The sequence below is a fragment of the Schistosoma haematobium genome, chromosome 3, assembly GCF_000699445.3.
Source record: "Schistosoma haematobium chromosome 3, whole genome shotgun sequence".
NCBI lineage: Eukaryota > Metazoa > Platyhelminthes > Trematoda > Strigeidida > Schistosomatidae > Schistosoma > Schistosoma haematobium.
Genome location: NC_067198.1, coordinates 788,142 through 805,542, shown reverse-complemented (window position 1 = coordinate 805,542; position 17,401 = coordinate 788,142). Strand labels below are relative to the sequence as shown.

At 37.5% G+C, this 17,401-nt stretch overlaps 1 protein-coding gene across 2 annotated transcripts in view; it reads right to left on the bottom strand.

Annotated features, from left to right (window-relative positions):
* HDAC6_1 (Histone deacetylase 6) overlaps nucleotides 1–17,401 on the bottom strand; it is a 198,782-nt gene that overhangs the window by 120,741 nt on the left and 60,640 nt on the right. Inside the window, exons 28-31 of one of the 2 annotated variants that reach the window (XM_051212727.1) lie at nucleotides 16,761–17,011; nucleotides 12,141–12,308; nucleotides 10,366–10,494; nucleotides 7,852–8,279 (exon numbers count right to left, since the gene is read on the bottom strand). In XM_051212727.1, the coding sequence (XP_051068625.1) occupies nucleotides 8,211–8,279; nucleotides 10,366–10,494; nucleotides 12,141–12,308; nucleotides 16,761–17,011 (617 nt within the window). In that variant the 3' untranslated portion in view covers nucleotides 7,852–8,210. Of the gene's footprint in view, nucleotides 1–3,191; nucleotides 8,280–10,365; nucleotides 10,495–12,140; nucleotides 12,309–16,760; nucleotides 17,012–17,401 lie in introns of those variants that run through there. The other variant, XM_051212728.1, reaches the window with a different exon arrangement.

Sequence of the window (17,401 nt, the reverse complement as noted above, 5' to 3'; positions counted from 1 at the left end):
CCCCTAACTTTCATCCAACCATCCCCAACACCGGTTAGCTTTGCACGTCGTGGTAATCGGTGTTCGGGCATACGTAACACGTGGCCCAACCATCTCAGTCGATGGAGATTCACAACCTCATCAACTGATTTAACATCATTCCCTAATACCCTGTGTCGAACCTCACTATTACTTACCCGGTGATCCCAACAGACGCCAGCAATATTTCTAAGGCATCTGTGGTCAAATACTAGTAGCTTACGAGTGTCTTCTACTCTTAATGGCCATGTTTCGCTGCCGGTTAATTTATAATCAGTTTGATTTCAAGATGGAATAAATTATAGCATAATATAAGTAAGAGAAATATTGAAAACCGAAGGATACTACAGGTAAATTTGTCATTCTATTTTCTAACTCACTATCCATCTATATCTTATCACATATGCTTGTTATTCAAGACTGATTTGAAAACTTTCATTCATTATATGATTACAGTATATCATTATTGTAATCTTCTAAGAAAGTTGTACGCTCATTTGAGATTCCTACGAGAGTTTTCGTTTTATGTAATTGAATGACAAGAAAAAAAAAGATTTTTGTAAAGTTCATCCTACGGACTGAAATACATTTTTTGTTACTACACAGTACTAAGTAAATTCATAAAAGTACCCTAAAACGTAATTCTCAAAACATGCAAAATAATGCTCTCTCATCAGGTCTTTTTTCTGTTCAAATTCACTGTTCATTGTATCCATTGTATTCGAATGCCCTGGTACGATTGAGGGTGTGGAGGGGCCCTAAGACCCTCAGGAAACAAAAGGTGTATGAACCAATTATTGGTGATCGGCCACTATGGTACTGCATCTACTGAAGTTGCTCCACTGCCTTGTGGATAAGAGCTTTAGTTCGAAGGCTCCAGGTGTAATCCCCCAAGTATACCATCTGCTTCGTTCTGGGCGCCTGGGCAGTATTATAACCCACACATAGATATTGGTACAAGGAGGCACCAAACACATATACTCCACACAAATCTCATTTGATATGGGTGAGGGCTGGGATACTATCCGGGTTCCCAAACCGAAGCAGGTGGTTTTCTAAGGGGGCCACACCCAGAGCCTTCGACCTGAAGGTCTAATCCATAAGGAAATGGAGCATCGTAAGGAGATGCAGTCCCATGGTAGCCAGTGACCAACGATTGGTTCATTCGCCATTTTTTCCTTCAGGATACTAGAGCCCATGTGCACCATTGATGTGGAATCAGGGTTTTCCAACTCCCTCAGATGGACTCTCTGTGTCTACCAACCCAGTTAAAGCACCTGACGGACATTCGCTTTTCGTTCTCTGAATTTCGTAAACAACACCCCGGCCACGAGAAGGCACTGAGTAGGATTCACTCATAACCCACACATAAATCAAGTGACTTGTGTGGCGCATATGTATTCGGTGCCCCTTGGTACCAATATTTATGTGTTCAAATAAATAAATTCATTACGTAGCACATCCACACAAAAACACATAGGAATTTATTCAATAAACAATCTAAAGTTTCATTTTAAAAATAATCAAAATGAAAACAAATAAACTAGAAATTAAACAAAGATGGATAGTGGCTAATAGTGAAATCCAGGATGCGCGACACTTCGTCTTATTAGGGACGCATCAGCTAGATGCACCTGCACCCCATAACTCGAACCTAGTACCATTCGCTTCAAATGCCATAACATTATCCACTATCCTAGTGAGGCTGATAGCCATCTGCTTGTGCAATAGAGTGAAATTTAAATTCACTTGATATTGAGATGATGGAGAAGATTTATAGCTCAGGTGGAGTTTTGTTCTCTGAGCTGGATGGTTGGTCGTGATATTGTTTACTTGATTATTCTCATTGTTATTTAGGACTACAATAAATCATTCTCTTGTTAGTATATATCCATACTATGCGTACTGCCTCAATATGATCTTAATTCACGAGCCGTTATAATCAAAGATGGATAGTGGCTAGTGGCTAACAGTGGAGTCCAGGACGCGTGACACTTCATTCTATTTCGAACTCGTCAGTTGGATATATCTTTATCTCAGAGTTGATGTTCATTCTAGCATTCGAACCCACTCTCGTTCACTTCAAACATCATCATGTTGGGAGGCAAAATCTGACTCACACGTCCGCGTCATACCTCCTGGATAATGAGACGAATGACTCATGAACTAACGTGAGCGATAACTCGGGTGGTGGAGATCGAGCTAATTACCCACTCTTACTTATACCCACCAACTGATTACGAACTCCACAGATAAACATAGTACAACTATCTACTTAACTACTAAACCATTTTTTATACAATCGGGTGAATTGAAACTAGAAAATATTTTTACCATAGAACAAACAAAAAAAAAACATTTTTTTTCTCATTAAATACGTGAATACATATATACATAACAAATTGCTTACATTTCTCATTGTATACTGTAATTGAATAAAGTGTAAAATACTACTAATAATATAAATAATCAGTATTATAAATCATGTAATTATGTTATGTTACATAAATCATAATTGGTGTTTGAACCAACGCCCTAATTCTTGATTGGTTCACATGGTATCGATTTATTGTTGTTGTTACTGTTGTTATTGCTAGTGATGGTGGTGGTGATGGTGTTATATTATGATGGATTATTCTAACGTCATAATAGAATTAATAGTATCTGAGGGATCAAATGAATAGTCAATGATACATTTCTAAAGTATATTCATCATAGAAATATAGTTGCCAAGGGAAAATACTTTTTAAAAAAATAAATAAATACATGCATCACTTCAATTGTTCCATCAAATAGATTATAGAGAAATGATTCAATAAGCTTATGATTAAGAAAATGGTATTCAAATGTTGAGATAGATATATACATGTACAGATGTATTGGAATGTTAATAAGAATAAAGCGTATGTATGTATGTATGTATGTGAATGTTTGAGTATCTATATTGTTCCAATCAATTCTTTAACTAACATCAAAATGTAAGTGTTAAGTTAACAACACTTCTATATACATAGTAGATCAATCCTGTATATGATACGTTTCAATGATTGTTTTTCTTAGTAAACTTTGAATATACTATCTTAGTATTTTGTTATTGAAAGTAAGATTAACCAATACAATTGTATTGTAGATATATCTAGATGATAAGGTATTAGTAAGACATAGTTACTTACGCCTGTTAATCTCAATGGAGCATAGGCTGCCGACCAACATTCTCCAGTCTACTCTGTCCACGAACTTCCTTTCCAGTCTATTCAATTTTTATTCATTATTCTTATGTTTGTCTCCATTTCTCAGCTTAATGTGTTCTTTGGTCTTCATCTCCTCCTTTAGTCTTGAGGATTCCAAGTGAGGGCTTATCTTGTGACGCAATTGGGTGCTTCCTTCAATGTATGTTCTATCTACTTCTAGCGGTTCTTTCTGATTTCTTCCTCCACTGGAATCTGGTTTGTTCTCTCCCACAGTAGGTTAATGTTGATAGTGTTTGGTCAATGGATCCGAAGTATTTTGCGTAGACAGTTGTTAATAAACGATTATGTCTTCTGGATGATGGCTTTCGTAGTTCTCCAAGGTTCTGCCCCATACAGTAGAACTGTCTTGACATTTATACTGAAAATTCTGACTTTGGTGTTGGTTGACAGACAATTGTTTTGAGTTCCAGATGTTCTTCAGTTGAAGACATACTAATATTAGTAAATAATAACTTGAACAAAGTTATGGATATAGGCTTTGTGCTTGAGTTTCGTGCTAGTGGGCGTTTATGCATAACATGTATGTTCAGTCTTCAGGGAACTAATACTTTCGGTAGGATTCAAGCTAATATCACTGTCAGAGATATTATCACTCGATCATTTGAATTGTAACTGAGCTCTTAAGAGACGAAGATATTAACACTGACTAATCACAAAGTTGTGACCGATATACAGGTAATTCATTTAGGCCAACTAGAGAATAGTAAGAATAAACGCAATACATTCGAGGTCCGAAGGAGAAGTCGTACTGCAAACTGTATGGACGTGTGACGAGTGTAAAGCACCTTTCACAAACGACCAGTATCTAGAGAGTTCTGCCTTTCCGCGATCGGTGAAGGGATTAGAGGATTCTGACACTGAAAATAACATATCTCCCCCTCCTTAAAGATTTACTGTATATGCAGCAGAGTCGAACGTAGTGAGGCACACATTAAAAACTACTTGCAAAAATATCGTGTGTGACTGACCACAAGCGGTTGTTTCTCAGGTTATGCAGTCATGCTCCTAGATTGCCATGTCCACACCCGACATTATTTTTTTCTCAGGTACCTTCAGTAGAAATATCCTTCTGGGATATCAATAATTATAGAGGAACAACCATCCTAATACCTCTAACAACACTCGAAGTCACTTAAGTAGGTCACAACCGATATAATCTTGGTCAAGTAAATCAACAATGGGGTTATTTATTTATTATAACACATAAATATTGGTACAAAGAGGCACCAAATACATATACTCCACACAAATCTCATTTGATATGGGTGAGGGCTGTGATACTGCCCGGGTGACCAAACTGAAGCAGATGGTTTTCTTAGGGGACCACACCCGGAGCCTTCGACCTGAAGGTCTGATCCATAAGGCAGTGGAACAACGTGGGGAGATGCAGTCCCATGATAGCCAGTGATCAACGATTGGTTCATACGCCATTTGTTCCTTCAGGATACTGGAACCCATGTGCACCATTGGTTTAGAATCAAGGTTTTCCAACTGCTCTAGGTGGATCCTCCATGTCCACCAAAGCCGCTTGAGGCGCCGAACATTCGCTTTTCATCCTCTGAATTTCGTAAACAACATCCGTGAGCTTCAAAATATGAATTGTACTGATTCTCAATTTTAAATCAAATTAACTGTCGAATCCATGTTTTATTTCACCATGAGTTCTGTTGGAAAGCCACTAGAAGTCAGAGAGTATTGAACAGGCATTTCATTTTTATATGAGACTTCTACATACAAAGTATCATTGACTACATAGATGATATCGAACCAAAAAATTTCAAGTTTCTATGTGAGCACAGTGAAACATGGAGAATTGTAACAATCATCATCTGAAAAGTGTAGGTAGTTATAAACGGCTATTCGCGCAAGAAACTCCAGATATATTGAACGGACACCATAGAAAAAAACCTACTGCGAAAGAGAGAAAATCAGTGTCCATTTAGAAAGGAAATTAAGAAAATATGCTGGAAGCAGACAGATCAACCTTTACGAAGATCATCAAACTGCATCACAAAACAAGCCTAAACATGGAATCCTCAAGGCAAAAAGAAAGAAGAGAAAGAGAAGAATACATTACGCCAAGAATTGGAGGCAGGCATCGTAACAATAAATAGCACTTGACAATAACTCGAAAGTAGGTCACATGTTAGTTAGTTGGAGAACTCGTTGTAATAGTTCGATATCATTTACTAAAACCATTCGAACTGAAATATCCTTTGAAAAGAATATTCAGAAATTAGGTACAAACTTGTTTAGTAAACGTTTAACTACACATTTTTTTTGTAAAAGTTACTATCAGTATAGTGAATAAGTACTATGTCAAGCTTACACACATTACTCTACCTTCTGGACAGATCAATTTATTCATCATTTTTCTCAAGCTACATTTGACATTGTCAGTCATTCGCTTATTCACTCTGACTGCTTTTATATGATCGTGTGTTAATTGCTTACCTTATTTCATAGAGTGTTTGTAATTTATTTATGGTCTGACTATAAATATTGAGTTACGCTCGGTTAAATCGAGTGAGCTCATTTCCTTTGTTTCTCTGATTGTCTGTTTGGATCAATGAACGTATAAGGTATACATATTCAAAATTCATTCATATATTTGTCTTATTTTATTCCATTATACTCTAACTCAAATTGAGTCGATAAAAAGATACGAGGGTTAGCTGCATGTATCAGTCAGTCAAAAACAACGTGCAGAACTACGCACGAACGTACATCAGTTCGAGTTGCCACACCAAATTACCACAGAGATACTTTTGTCCATTCAAATCCCATAGTGGTAGAAGTAGTAAGAGTATAAGCAGTAATCGGAAACACAAGGGTTTGAAGATGTTTTTCAAGGAGTACACCTGTGCACACCATTGCAAATAATTTTGAGCCATGTCATTCAAGGTCTCTAACCATCGGTTGCTATTGTCTCGCAGATCCCAACCAGGTAGTCTACACCTACCAACATGGCTCAATCCGCTTGTCAGTTACTTCATGGATTTGTGCCATGTTTTGGTCTGGCCATCCCTAGAAGTTGCATGCATATTTCGATATCAATCATCATACGATATAACTGGAGTTAGATGCAAGGCCATTTAGGTAGTATTCAAATGATAAACTCACGTAAATGGGACAGGGTTTTAAAATAAGAAACAATATTTCAGAATTAAGTACATCAAACACTAAGTCAATACATCATCATCACAACTATTCAATGATTAAACTTAAGTTAATGCATTAGGTTATAGCAACTCACGGGGAATTGAGTTTGTTCACATTTAATTTGGTTAAGCTCCTTTGTTGACTTATTTAAAGAACTGAGTCATTCGTACAATAACAATTTATTAAATTGTACCTTTATTATTGTTGCACTTGTATGAATATGTATGCATGAGCACTTTGATGAAGAACCAATCAACATTGAGGTGTATAGGACAAGCTATGAACCACATGTGGAGAAATTCAAACACTTCACTTCTACTTGAAGTTTGTGTTGATGATGTCGTTCAGAAAAACGATGAATGCTCCACGACCAAATCATCCAGCTTAGAGAATAAAACTCCACCAAAATCATCTACCTGAGCTACAAATCTCCATCATGCATGAGCCCTGCTTACTACCTACGCATATATGCATTCTGCTAGCCTTACTGTTAATCGCTTAGTTGATCTGATGATTCATGCATTTCCCCATGTATATACATGTACATTTAATCCTGTTCATTGACTCGCACGCTTGCTCGCTAGCTTTTCGGCACTACTCTTTCATGCTTGCTTAACGTACCTGTAATATCAGTTATCTGTGCGTGGTGCAATAATAAACTTAATCAACACTTCGTATTCAACTTTTGATTAATACATTGTTGAGGCGTTATCTACTGATGGTTGTCAGGACGAACTATATACGAAATTTAAGGATTATATTGAATATCGACCACCACAAGGTAGATGTTTCTTTTAAAGAATTTATCCAGTACAATATTTACATTCAGTAAGCAATTTATATTTAACTCTTCATTAAAGTACAGTCTATCTGTCATTGTGTTCTATTTTTAGCAAGGTTGTTTTGTACGGAGCGAGATTCCTACAATTAAAGAACATATTGAAATCAAAAAATAACTCTCAACCAATATCAAAGTCAAAATCTTCTATAAGAATGTCAAGACAGTTCTACTGTACGGAGATGAAACTTCGAGAACTACTACAACCATCATCAAGAAGGCATAGGTATTTATAAACAGATGTCTACGCAAGACACTATGAAGAGAAGAAACTCACTTCGAGCTGAACAAGAAATTAGAAAAACAAAACGTTGGAAGTGAATAGGATCTATACATTTCGGAAATCATCAAAATCAAGCGCTAACTTGAAATCCCAAAGAAAAATACAAAAAAGGAACATTAAAGAACTCACTACTCCAGAAATCAGAAGTTAATAATGAATTGGAAAAGATTTCACAGGACAGAATTGGATAAAGAATACAGAATGGACAGTAGATGCTCCTTCATGAAGGATAACAAAACAAAACAAACAAACAAACTAATAGAACAAACGATAAACAAACACATGTGAAAATGATCGAATAATTTCATTGAATTATATTTAAATAATAAAAATCTATTCATCATTTGATTTTAAAACAGATAAAACTGAATACTACTACTGCTACTACTGATATGGTAGTATTAGTAGTAGTATTGTTCATAGAAATAGATTAAATAAACATTTCCATATTGAATTATACATTCACAAGAAAAAAGAGATCTATATCAGTTAGAGATACAATAGGATGAAGTATCCATTGTGAATAGGAAAACAAAAAGAAGTAAAGAAAAAAACCATCGAAGAAATAATCATAAAGGAAGATTGGAATTCTTTGTTCTATAATCAATCAATTAAATATACAATAAGATGAAACATATACTATCCTAGTTCATGATATTCAATAAGAACTTGGCATATCTTCACCAAATTTTGCTTGATAAACAGCACGTTTCATATTGAATAATACCTGAATACAAAAAAAAGAAGTCAAGTGGTGAAAATGATGTAGTTTATGTTATTTCAAACCCTAATCTCTTCGATTAATGCTTATACTCTTACTACCTCTACTACTACAGGATTTCAATCGACAACTGCATCTCTGTGCTAATGTGGTATGGCAACTCGAACCGATGTACGTACGTATGAAGTTCTACGTTGTTACTGATTGACTGATTGAGTGCATAAGTCAAGTAAAGTTAGGTTATCGTGGAAAATCTGGAAGTATTAGATGGCTGTTTCTCCCTAGTATGGAACTCTTCAGCAATACATATCCATGATCGACTTTAAAATTCATTCATGCAGATCAGTATATGGAATCATTCAGTGTTAAAGGATTTGTAACTATCATTATCAAAATTGAATTGTCCACGACGTACAATGCTGACTAGTCTTAGAGATGGTTAGAAGAAAGTTAGAGGCGGACAAACCAAAACGTGGCATCAGTGCTTGAAGTCACTAACTTCTAGTCTTAGCCATGTTGGTAAATGCAGACTACTTGGTTGGGGTCCGTCTGATTATTGTAACCAATGGAGTCGGTGTATACACTCTTTGTCTTCCTTTAAAACTATGATATTAAAATTGCTTTATACCTCTATTTCTATGAACTTATTGTTTCTTCTTGTACTATATCCTTATACATATGAATTCTGTGATTATTTTCAGAAGATAAATTAATTATCTCTAGTAATTCGTTTGTTAGGGCTATCATGAACACAAGCATAATCTAATGTGGCTAAAATATATCTTATGCATATCTAGTCCCCTAGATTGCTACTCTGAGGTAGAATAGCTGTCAATTAAAAGAAGTTATTGGTCTACGAGATATCAAACGATTCAGACTGTTTGATCAACATCCCCAGAATTTCAGTCAGTCAGTAACAACGTGGAACTTCGTACGTACGTACATCCGTTCGAGTTACCATACCATATTGGCACAGTGATACAATTGTCGATTCAAATCCCATAGTGGTAGAGGTAGTAAGAGAGTATAAGCAGTGGTCGGAAACATTAGGGTTCGAAAACGTTATTCAAGAAGTATAATCCCAGGATATACGAGCAATGTTTCGAAGACACCTATGATCAAGTACCAGTAACCTACGAATATCCTCTACTCTTACTGGCCATGTTTCACTGCCATAAAGTAGGACGGAACGAACTGGTTCACAGTAAACACGTCCTTTGGTTGATAGATGGATATCTCGCCTACGCCATAAATGACGCAAGTTGGCAAAAGCTAGTCGAGCCTTCTGTATCCGTTCTGAGATTTCGTCACACACCAGACTACAAGGGCTGATGAGACTTACCAAAATTTGCAACAAACACTTCACAGAACTGTTTAAATTCAAGAAACACTGTCACAGTATGATATTTTTTTTAGCAATTATACATCATGATTGTTACTCTATAGTTTTAAGAATTATTGTAGTAAAAGAAACTTTTGTTTATTTATTTAAATAGATAAATATTCGTACAGGTATGCGCCACACTTCGTCATTTGATTTGTGTGAGGGCTTGCATAATGCCATGGTGTCCAAACCGAAATAGGTTGTTTCCATAGGGGGCCACACCCAAAGCTTTCGACCCAAAAGTCTGATCCACAAGGTAGTGGAGTAACCTCAAGAGATCCAGTCCCATGGTAGCCAGTCATCAAAAAAGGTTCATACGCCATTTGTTTCCTCAAAAATACTGAAGCCCATGTACATAATTGGTTTGGGATCAAGGATTTCGGATCCCCTAGGTGGATCCTCAATATCCACCAACCGGGTAAAAAGTGCCGGATTTGTTTTTTCCGTCTTCTCAATTTCGTGAACAACACCCTCACCACGAGGAACCAGTGAATAGGACTTCCCTAACAGTGGTTGTATGAACGTGGACATGTGAGAACGTTTCGAGTGGGACAGCAGACTCTTTCCACCTTCAACCAAATCAAGGTATTTAGGGACCGATTCACACAAGTGTCAAGTTTTACGATTTAAAATAACTAACTGACATAACTGATATTTAGTGTATTGAAGAGACAAAAAAAACAATTCACAACAACACCACCTTCTTACTTCATTATGCACATAAGATTCACATTCATAACACCATGTTGATAAATCAGCATAACTAAGTACAATTGAATGTTTTGTTATTGTAAAATGTTCAATCATATGTGAATTTGCATAACGACCACAGTAAACCTTGTGAATAACAAAGAAAAAAAAAAACATTTTTAACCGACTAGTAATCAATAAATGAATGAGCATTAGTTTAGAAATCGATATTCACATAGTAACACATTTCAGACTTTTTTTTAAGTTTCCATAAAACTGTGGAGTGTCTATTCTAGTGAACTTATCAGTAAAGATTTTTGAATGGTCGCCTTCTTGATATTAAGTATATTAGTGGCAAATAGTACTTATTTCGACCTATATAAGTAGTATGTAACATCAATTGAAAGTGGAAAACCCGGCAGTAGACGACTAAAAGAATCGAATTGAAGAATACCGAAAAGGAAGTTTGTTTGACGTCCTGGTGATACGTACTATAGGACTGAACCCTTGAAGTACTGTACGGAGCTGAAACTTGGAGAACTATTACAGCCATGATCAAGAAGGTATAAGTATTTATAAATAATTGTCTACGCAAGATACTCATCATCCTTGACGGGATACTATCAGTAACAGTCTACTGTGGGAGAAAACAAACCAGCTTCCAGCTCAAGAGGAAATTAGGAAAAGACGATGGAAATGGATAGGACATACATTACGCAAATCATCAAACTACATCATGAAACAAGCCCTAACTTGGAATCCTGAAGGGAAGCGGAAAAGAGGAAGGCCAAAGAACATATTACGTCGGATAATAGAAGCAGATATGAAAAGGATGAATAGGAAATGGAAGGAGTTGGAAAGGATTGTCCAGGACAGGGTTGGATGGAGAATGCTGGTGAGCGGCCTATGCTGCTTCACGAGGAGTAACACGCGCAAGTAAGTAAAGCAATGTAGACAATAATACCATTGGATGCGTCCTCATTAGGTAGAAAACTAACTCGCAAAAAAACGCTAACCAGGAAAAACAATCTAAACCATTTAAACTCTGCTCTGGAAGTTAGAAGGTCTTCATTTAAAAGAGTTATCACACGTCATGGTGAAAGCCGAGTTCCTTCGGAAGTCATGAGGCTGATGCCCATTCTGACAACCAGAGCAACCATTTATTTAGGTACATGGAATGTTCGTACAATGTGGGACACCGGAAGAGTCTTCCAAATCGCTGCAGAAACGAGGAGATACAACCTGAAGGTGCTTGGGATCAGTGAAACACATTAAACGCAAGTTGGACAACAACAACGGCTAGCTTCAAGGGAGCTTCTGCTATACTCTGGCCACGAAGAAGAAAATGCCCCATATACACAAGGAGTTGCATTGATACTGTTCAAGCAAGCTCAAAATGCACTTATAGGATGGGAATCTCATGGACCAAGGATCATCAAAGCCTCCTTAAAAACAGAGAAAGAGGGCATTACAATGAACGTCAACCAATGTTATGCGCCTACGAACGACTATAATGAAGACCTTGAAGATTAATTCTAACGATAGGCTGCAGTTAATCGTCGAGAAATGCCTAACAAGAATAAACACAATGTGATTGAACAAAAACTTAAAAACGTCAGAAATTAATGAATGATGAATAGATTGTAAGTCATATGGTTCCATGATAACTATATCATAATGACACAGATCATAATATCAAATTATCAAACAGTAAAATGTGTAAATTATTGAGTAAATTATATGCGTAGAAACATACATTCATACACACACACACACACACACATAAAACTTACTGCATAACATGATAGACAAACCCAATTCTCACTGGAATGATTACAATTACTACATAAACTGTTTATGTCAGGTTTCCAATTAGGATTATTTTGGACGGATGTTAAATGAGGACACCAACTTAATGGTGTGACAGCAAACACATGCGGAGTTAATTCATGTGAAGAAGGCTGAAATGAAAAACAAAAAAAAGAAAAGAAACACGTTTATCAAATAAATAAGGAGTTGACGTTTGAAGTGAACGATAATGAGTTCGAAATAAGATGAAACATACGTTTTAGATCCAGTTATTAGCCACATTCTATCTATTTTAAGTAAACATGTGTCACAATGGCTATATTCAGCTAAACTGCACAGGATGTACACATGCCAACCAAGACTGAACAAATTTCAATGAATATATCAACGAAATAATCCACATTGCTAGAAATTAAACTCCATTGATTTCCGGTTAAATAAAGTGACTTAATTAGATATTAACAGTTTATCTCATTCCAAGTAAACTATGATTCTCATTTACATGCTAAATGTACTGATTCATGGTTTACATTTCATTGATACTCCTTTGAATCGAATGATAACGTATTTGACTACGATCAGTTTAAGTGTTATAGTTTATCGTCATCTGTGCCAGTTATTTCATTATTCAGAATGTTTTGATCACTGGAACTCCGCCTGCAGCTTTTCTAGAGTTACTGCCGGTCCCAAGCCCGGGTAAAGGAGGAGGGTTGGGCATGGGGTTAGCGTCCCCATCCCGTAGAAAACTAACTCGCTAAAAAAACGCTTACCAGAAAAAATAATTCAAACCACTTTAACTCTGCCCTGAGAGTTAGAAGGTCTTCATTTAGAAGAATTATGACGCTTCATGGTGAAAGCCGAGTTCCTTCGGAAGCCACGAGGCCGATGTCCCTTCTAACAACCAGAGCAAAAGTTTTTATAGGTACATGGAACGTTCGAACAATGTGGGAAACCGGGAAGACCAGCCAAATAGCAACGGAAATGAGGAGATACAACTTAGCAGTACTGGGAATCAGCGAAACCCACTGGACCCAAGCTGGACAGAAAAGGCTAGCTACGGGAGAGATGCTGCTATACTCCGGTCACGAAGAGGAAAATGCTCCACACACTCAGGGAGTTGCTCTAATGCTGTCCAAAGTAGCACGAAATGCACTTGTAGGATGGGAATCTCACGGATCCAGAATCATCAAAGCATCATTCAAAACAAAGAAGGAGGGGATCTTAATGAATGCTATTCAATGTTATGCATCCACCAATGATAGCAACGACGACATTAAAGATCAATTCTACGAGCGGCTGCAGTCAATCATAGAGAAATGCCCAGGAAAGAACCTCACCATTCTAATGGGAGATCTAAATGCCAAAGTCGGAATAGACAACACCGGATATGAAGATATTATGAGACGACATGGACTGGGAGAGAGGAACGAAAATGGAAAAAGATTTGCAAATTTGTGTGCATTCAACAAATTAGTCATAGGAGGCACAATATTTCCACACAAACGTATACACAAGGCTACATGGATCTCACCGGACCACACTACAGAGAACCAAATAGACCATATTTGCATCAACAAAAAATTCCGAAGGACAATGGAAGATGTGAGAACCAGGAGAGGAGCTGACGTAGCTTCAGATCACCACCTAGTTGTAGCCAATTTAAAACTGAAGCTGAAAAAGAACTGGACAAGTGGACAAACAGCACTACAAAGGTTCAATACAGCCTTCCTTTGAGATACTGACAAACTCAATGAATTCAAGATAGCTCTCAACAACAGGTTCCAAGCCTTACAAGATCTACTGAAGGAAGAAGAAACTACTATGGAGGACAACTGGAAAGGCATCAAAGAAGCATTAACTTCAACGTGTCAAGAGGTTCTGGGCCTAAAGAAACACCATCATAAGGAGTGGATCTCTATAGAAACTCTAGACAAGATCAAAGAAAGGAAGAACAATAAGGCAGCAACAAACAACAGCCGAACACGATCAGAGAAAGTTCAAGCACAAGCTGAATACATAGAAGCAAACAAACAAGTGAAGAGGAGCATTAGAGCCGACAGGAAGAAATACGTGGAAGAATTAGCAACGACGGCAGAAAAAGCTGCTACAGAAGGAAATATGAAACAGCTTTACGATGCAACGAAGAAACTAGCAGGGAAATACAGTAAACCAGAGAGGCCGGTCAAAGACAAAGAAGGCAAGCCAATCACTGAAATTCAACAACAGCGAAACAGATGGGTAGAATACTTCGCGGAACTCCTGAATAGGCCGGCTCCAATCAATCCACCGAACATCGAAGCAGCACACATAGATCTTCCTATAGATGTCAACCCACCAACGACGGAAGAAATTAGAATGGCCGTCAGACAAATCAAGAACGGGAAAGCAGCAGGACCCGACAACATACCATCTGAAGCACTGAAGTCAGACGTCGAAGTAATCACAAGCATGCTTTACCCTCTATTCAAAAAGATTTGGGAGGAGGAACAAGTGCCGATGGACTGGAAAGAAGGACACCTCGTCAAGATTCCAAAGAAAGGAGATCTGAGCAAATGTGAAAACTACAGAGGAATCACACTACTGTCAATACCAGGGAAAGTCTTCAACAGAGTGTTGCTGAACCGGATGAAGGATGCAGTAGACTCCCAACTGCGAGAACAACAAGCTGGATTCCGTAAGGATCGGTCGTGCACAGACCATATTGCAACACTACGGATCATCGTCGAACAATCAGTTGAGTGGAACTCGTCACTATACATCAACTTCATTGATTATGAAAAGGCATTCGACAGTGTAGATAGGAGGACATTATGGAAACTTCTTCGACACTACGGAGTTCCTGAGAAGATTGCCAACATTATCCGGAACTCACACGACGGACTACAATGCAAAGTTGTGCATGGAGGACAGCTGACAGATGCATTCCAAGTAAGAACCGGAGTCAGACAAGGGTGTCTACTCTCTCCCTTCCTCTTTCTTCTGGTGGTCGACTGGATTATGAAGACCTCGACATCTGAAGGAAAACACGGAATACAATGGACAGCTCAGAACCAATTAGACGATTTGGACTTCGCAGATGACCTAGACCTCCTATCGCGTACACACGAACAAATGCAGATAAAGACAGCCAATGTAGCAGGAGTCTCTGCATCAGTAGGCCTCAGTATACAGAAAGGGAAAACCAAGGCCCTCAAATTCAAAGCGGAGAACAGCAATCCAATCACTCATGATGGCGAAACTCTGGAAGATGTAGAGTCCTTCACATACCTGGGAAGCATCGTCGATGAACAAGGAGGTTCAGATGCAGACGTAAAGGCGAGGATTGGTAAAGCAAGGGCCGCATTCCTACAATTGAAGAACATATGGAACTCAAAACAACTTTCAACCAATATCAAAGTGAGAATCTTCAATACGAACGTCAAGGCAGTTCTACTGTATGGAGCTGAAACTTGGAGAACTACAACAACCACCATCAAGAAGGTGCAAGTATTTATAAATAGCTGTCTACGCAAGATACTCAACATCCATTGGCCGGATACCATCAGCAATAGCCTTCTGTGGGAGAGAACAAACCAGCTTCCAGCTCAAGAGGAAATTAGGAAAAGACGATGGAAATGGATAGGACATACATTACGCAAATCATCAAACTACATCACAAGGCAAGACCTGATTTGGAATCCTGAAGGGAAGCGGAAAAGAGGAAGGCCAAAGAACATATTACGTCGGATAATAGAAGCAGATATGAAAAGGATGAATAGGAAATGGAAGGAGTTGGAAAGGATTGTCCAGGACAGGGTTGGATGGAGAATGCTGGTGAGCGGCCTATGCTGCTTCACGAGGAGTAACAGGCGTAAGTAAGTAAGTAAGTTTGATCACTGGTAAAGGATACACATAGTTAGCTTTAGCTATTTTTTCAGGTTTTTCCAATAAAATCTGAAAGTAATCTTATTATGTTCTGGCTACATGATTAAGTCAAATAATCTGTCGATATATTCAAGCGTGGGATATACAAAGACATAAGAGGGAAGCAGACAAATACTGTCAAATGTCTTCCATACAGCGGAAAACTTGGTTCGACTCGATCTTCAAAAACCTAGGAGAGTGACCGCAGAGTCTAAGAAATAACTGCTTGAAACTAGTCATATACATATTTCTCAGGGACTTCGTGATATATTAGCCCCATAATTTTAAGACCACTCTGTTAGCGATGGGAATTTGTGGGGAATGATGAAGTGTGCTTCTTTAAGCTGTATCTTTTCTATCCCTCTTGTTACACTGTGAAAAGGTAGGATCGTCCCAGATTCTGACTATCTGGGGGAAAAATATCTCATTTCAGTCATATCCTTCTACATTTACTGGTAGAATTTCATTATTGGGTGTCAAGTTGCTACTATAAGTTTTACCGTTGTTTTTCAACTGAACTGTCTCTTATGGTAGGACCTAAAGGAAAGTGTGCTAGCTAATATAACTGAACAGGATCATTAAGATGAGGATGCACGACTACCATGTGAAGGTAACAACTATATTTCATTATTGAAAATGAGTTAAATACATAAATTTAACTGTCAAACATGAAATATGGAGAATGATAAATAATAACTTACTAATCCAAAGAAATCATGAATATCCTCTGAAATAAAACTATTACCATTAGACGTCGATGGTTGTTGCTGTTGTTGTTGATAAGATTCTGAAGGATCTATAACTACTCCAGAGGTTTTTGCCACAGTTGATTCGCTATTATTATTCAAAGTTTCATAAGAATTCTCTTCATGGACATTTTGTCTTTCCGATGGTTGCTTAGATATTGATGTTGAACTCAACCTATCATTTGTATTATTTAGTGAGGAATTAACTAAAATAGAATAAGGGGAGAACGATAAATATGGCAAGAACTATGTGAAATAGATGATTGATTTTAATTGTTTAACACTAACACTAATCTATTTAGGGCAAGCTATTGTGAATGATACAACTAGCTATAGTGAACATCCATATATCTTAGTATGAAAACACTTTAAAATTATGTAACATAGTGGTAACAACATAAAAGATGGTAAAAAAAGATCAGAGAGGGACAATGTGATTCCAGAAAATAACTTTCGAACTCAACACCTAAGGTATGACAAAGAGTGGATGAATTTAATTGACTATGATCAACTCTGAACCATATTGCCTAACATCTTTATCAATTGGTCTGAGCCATGTTGGTAGAAGCAGACTACTTGGTTGTGATCCGCACGAC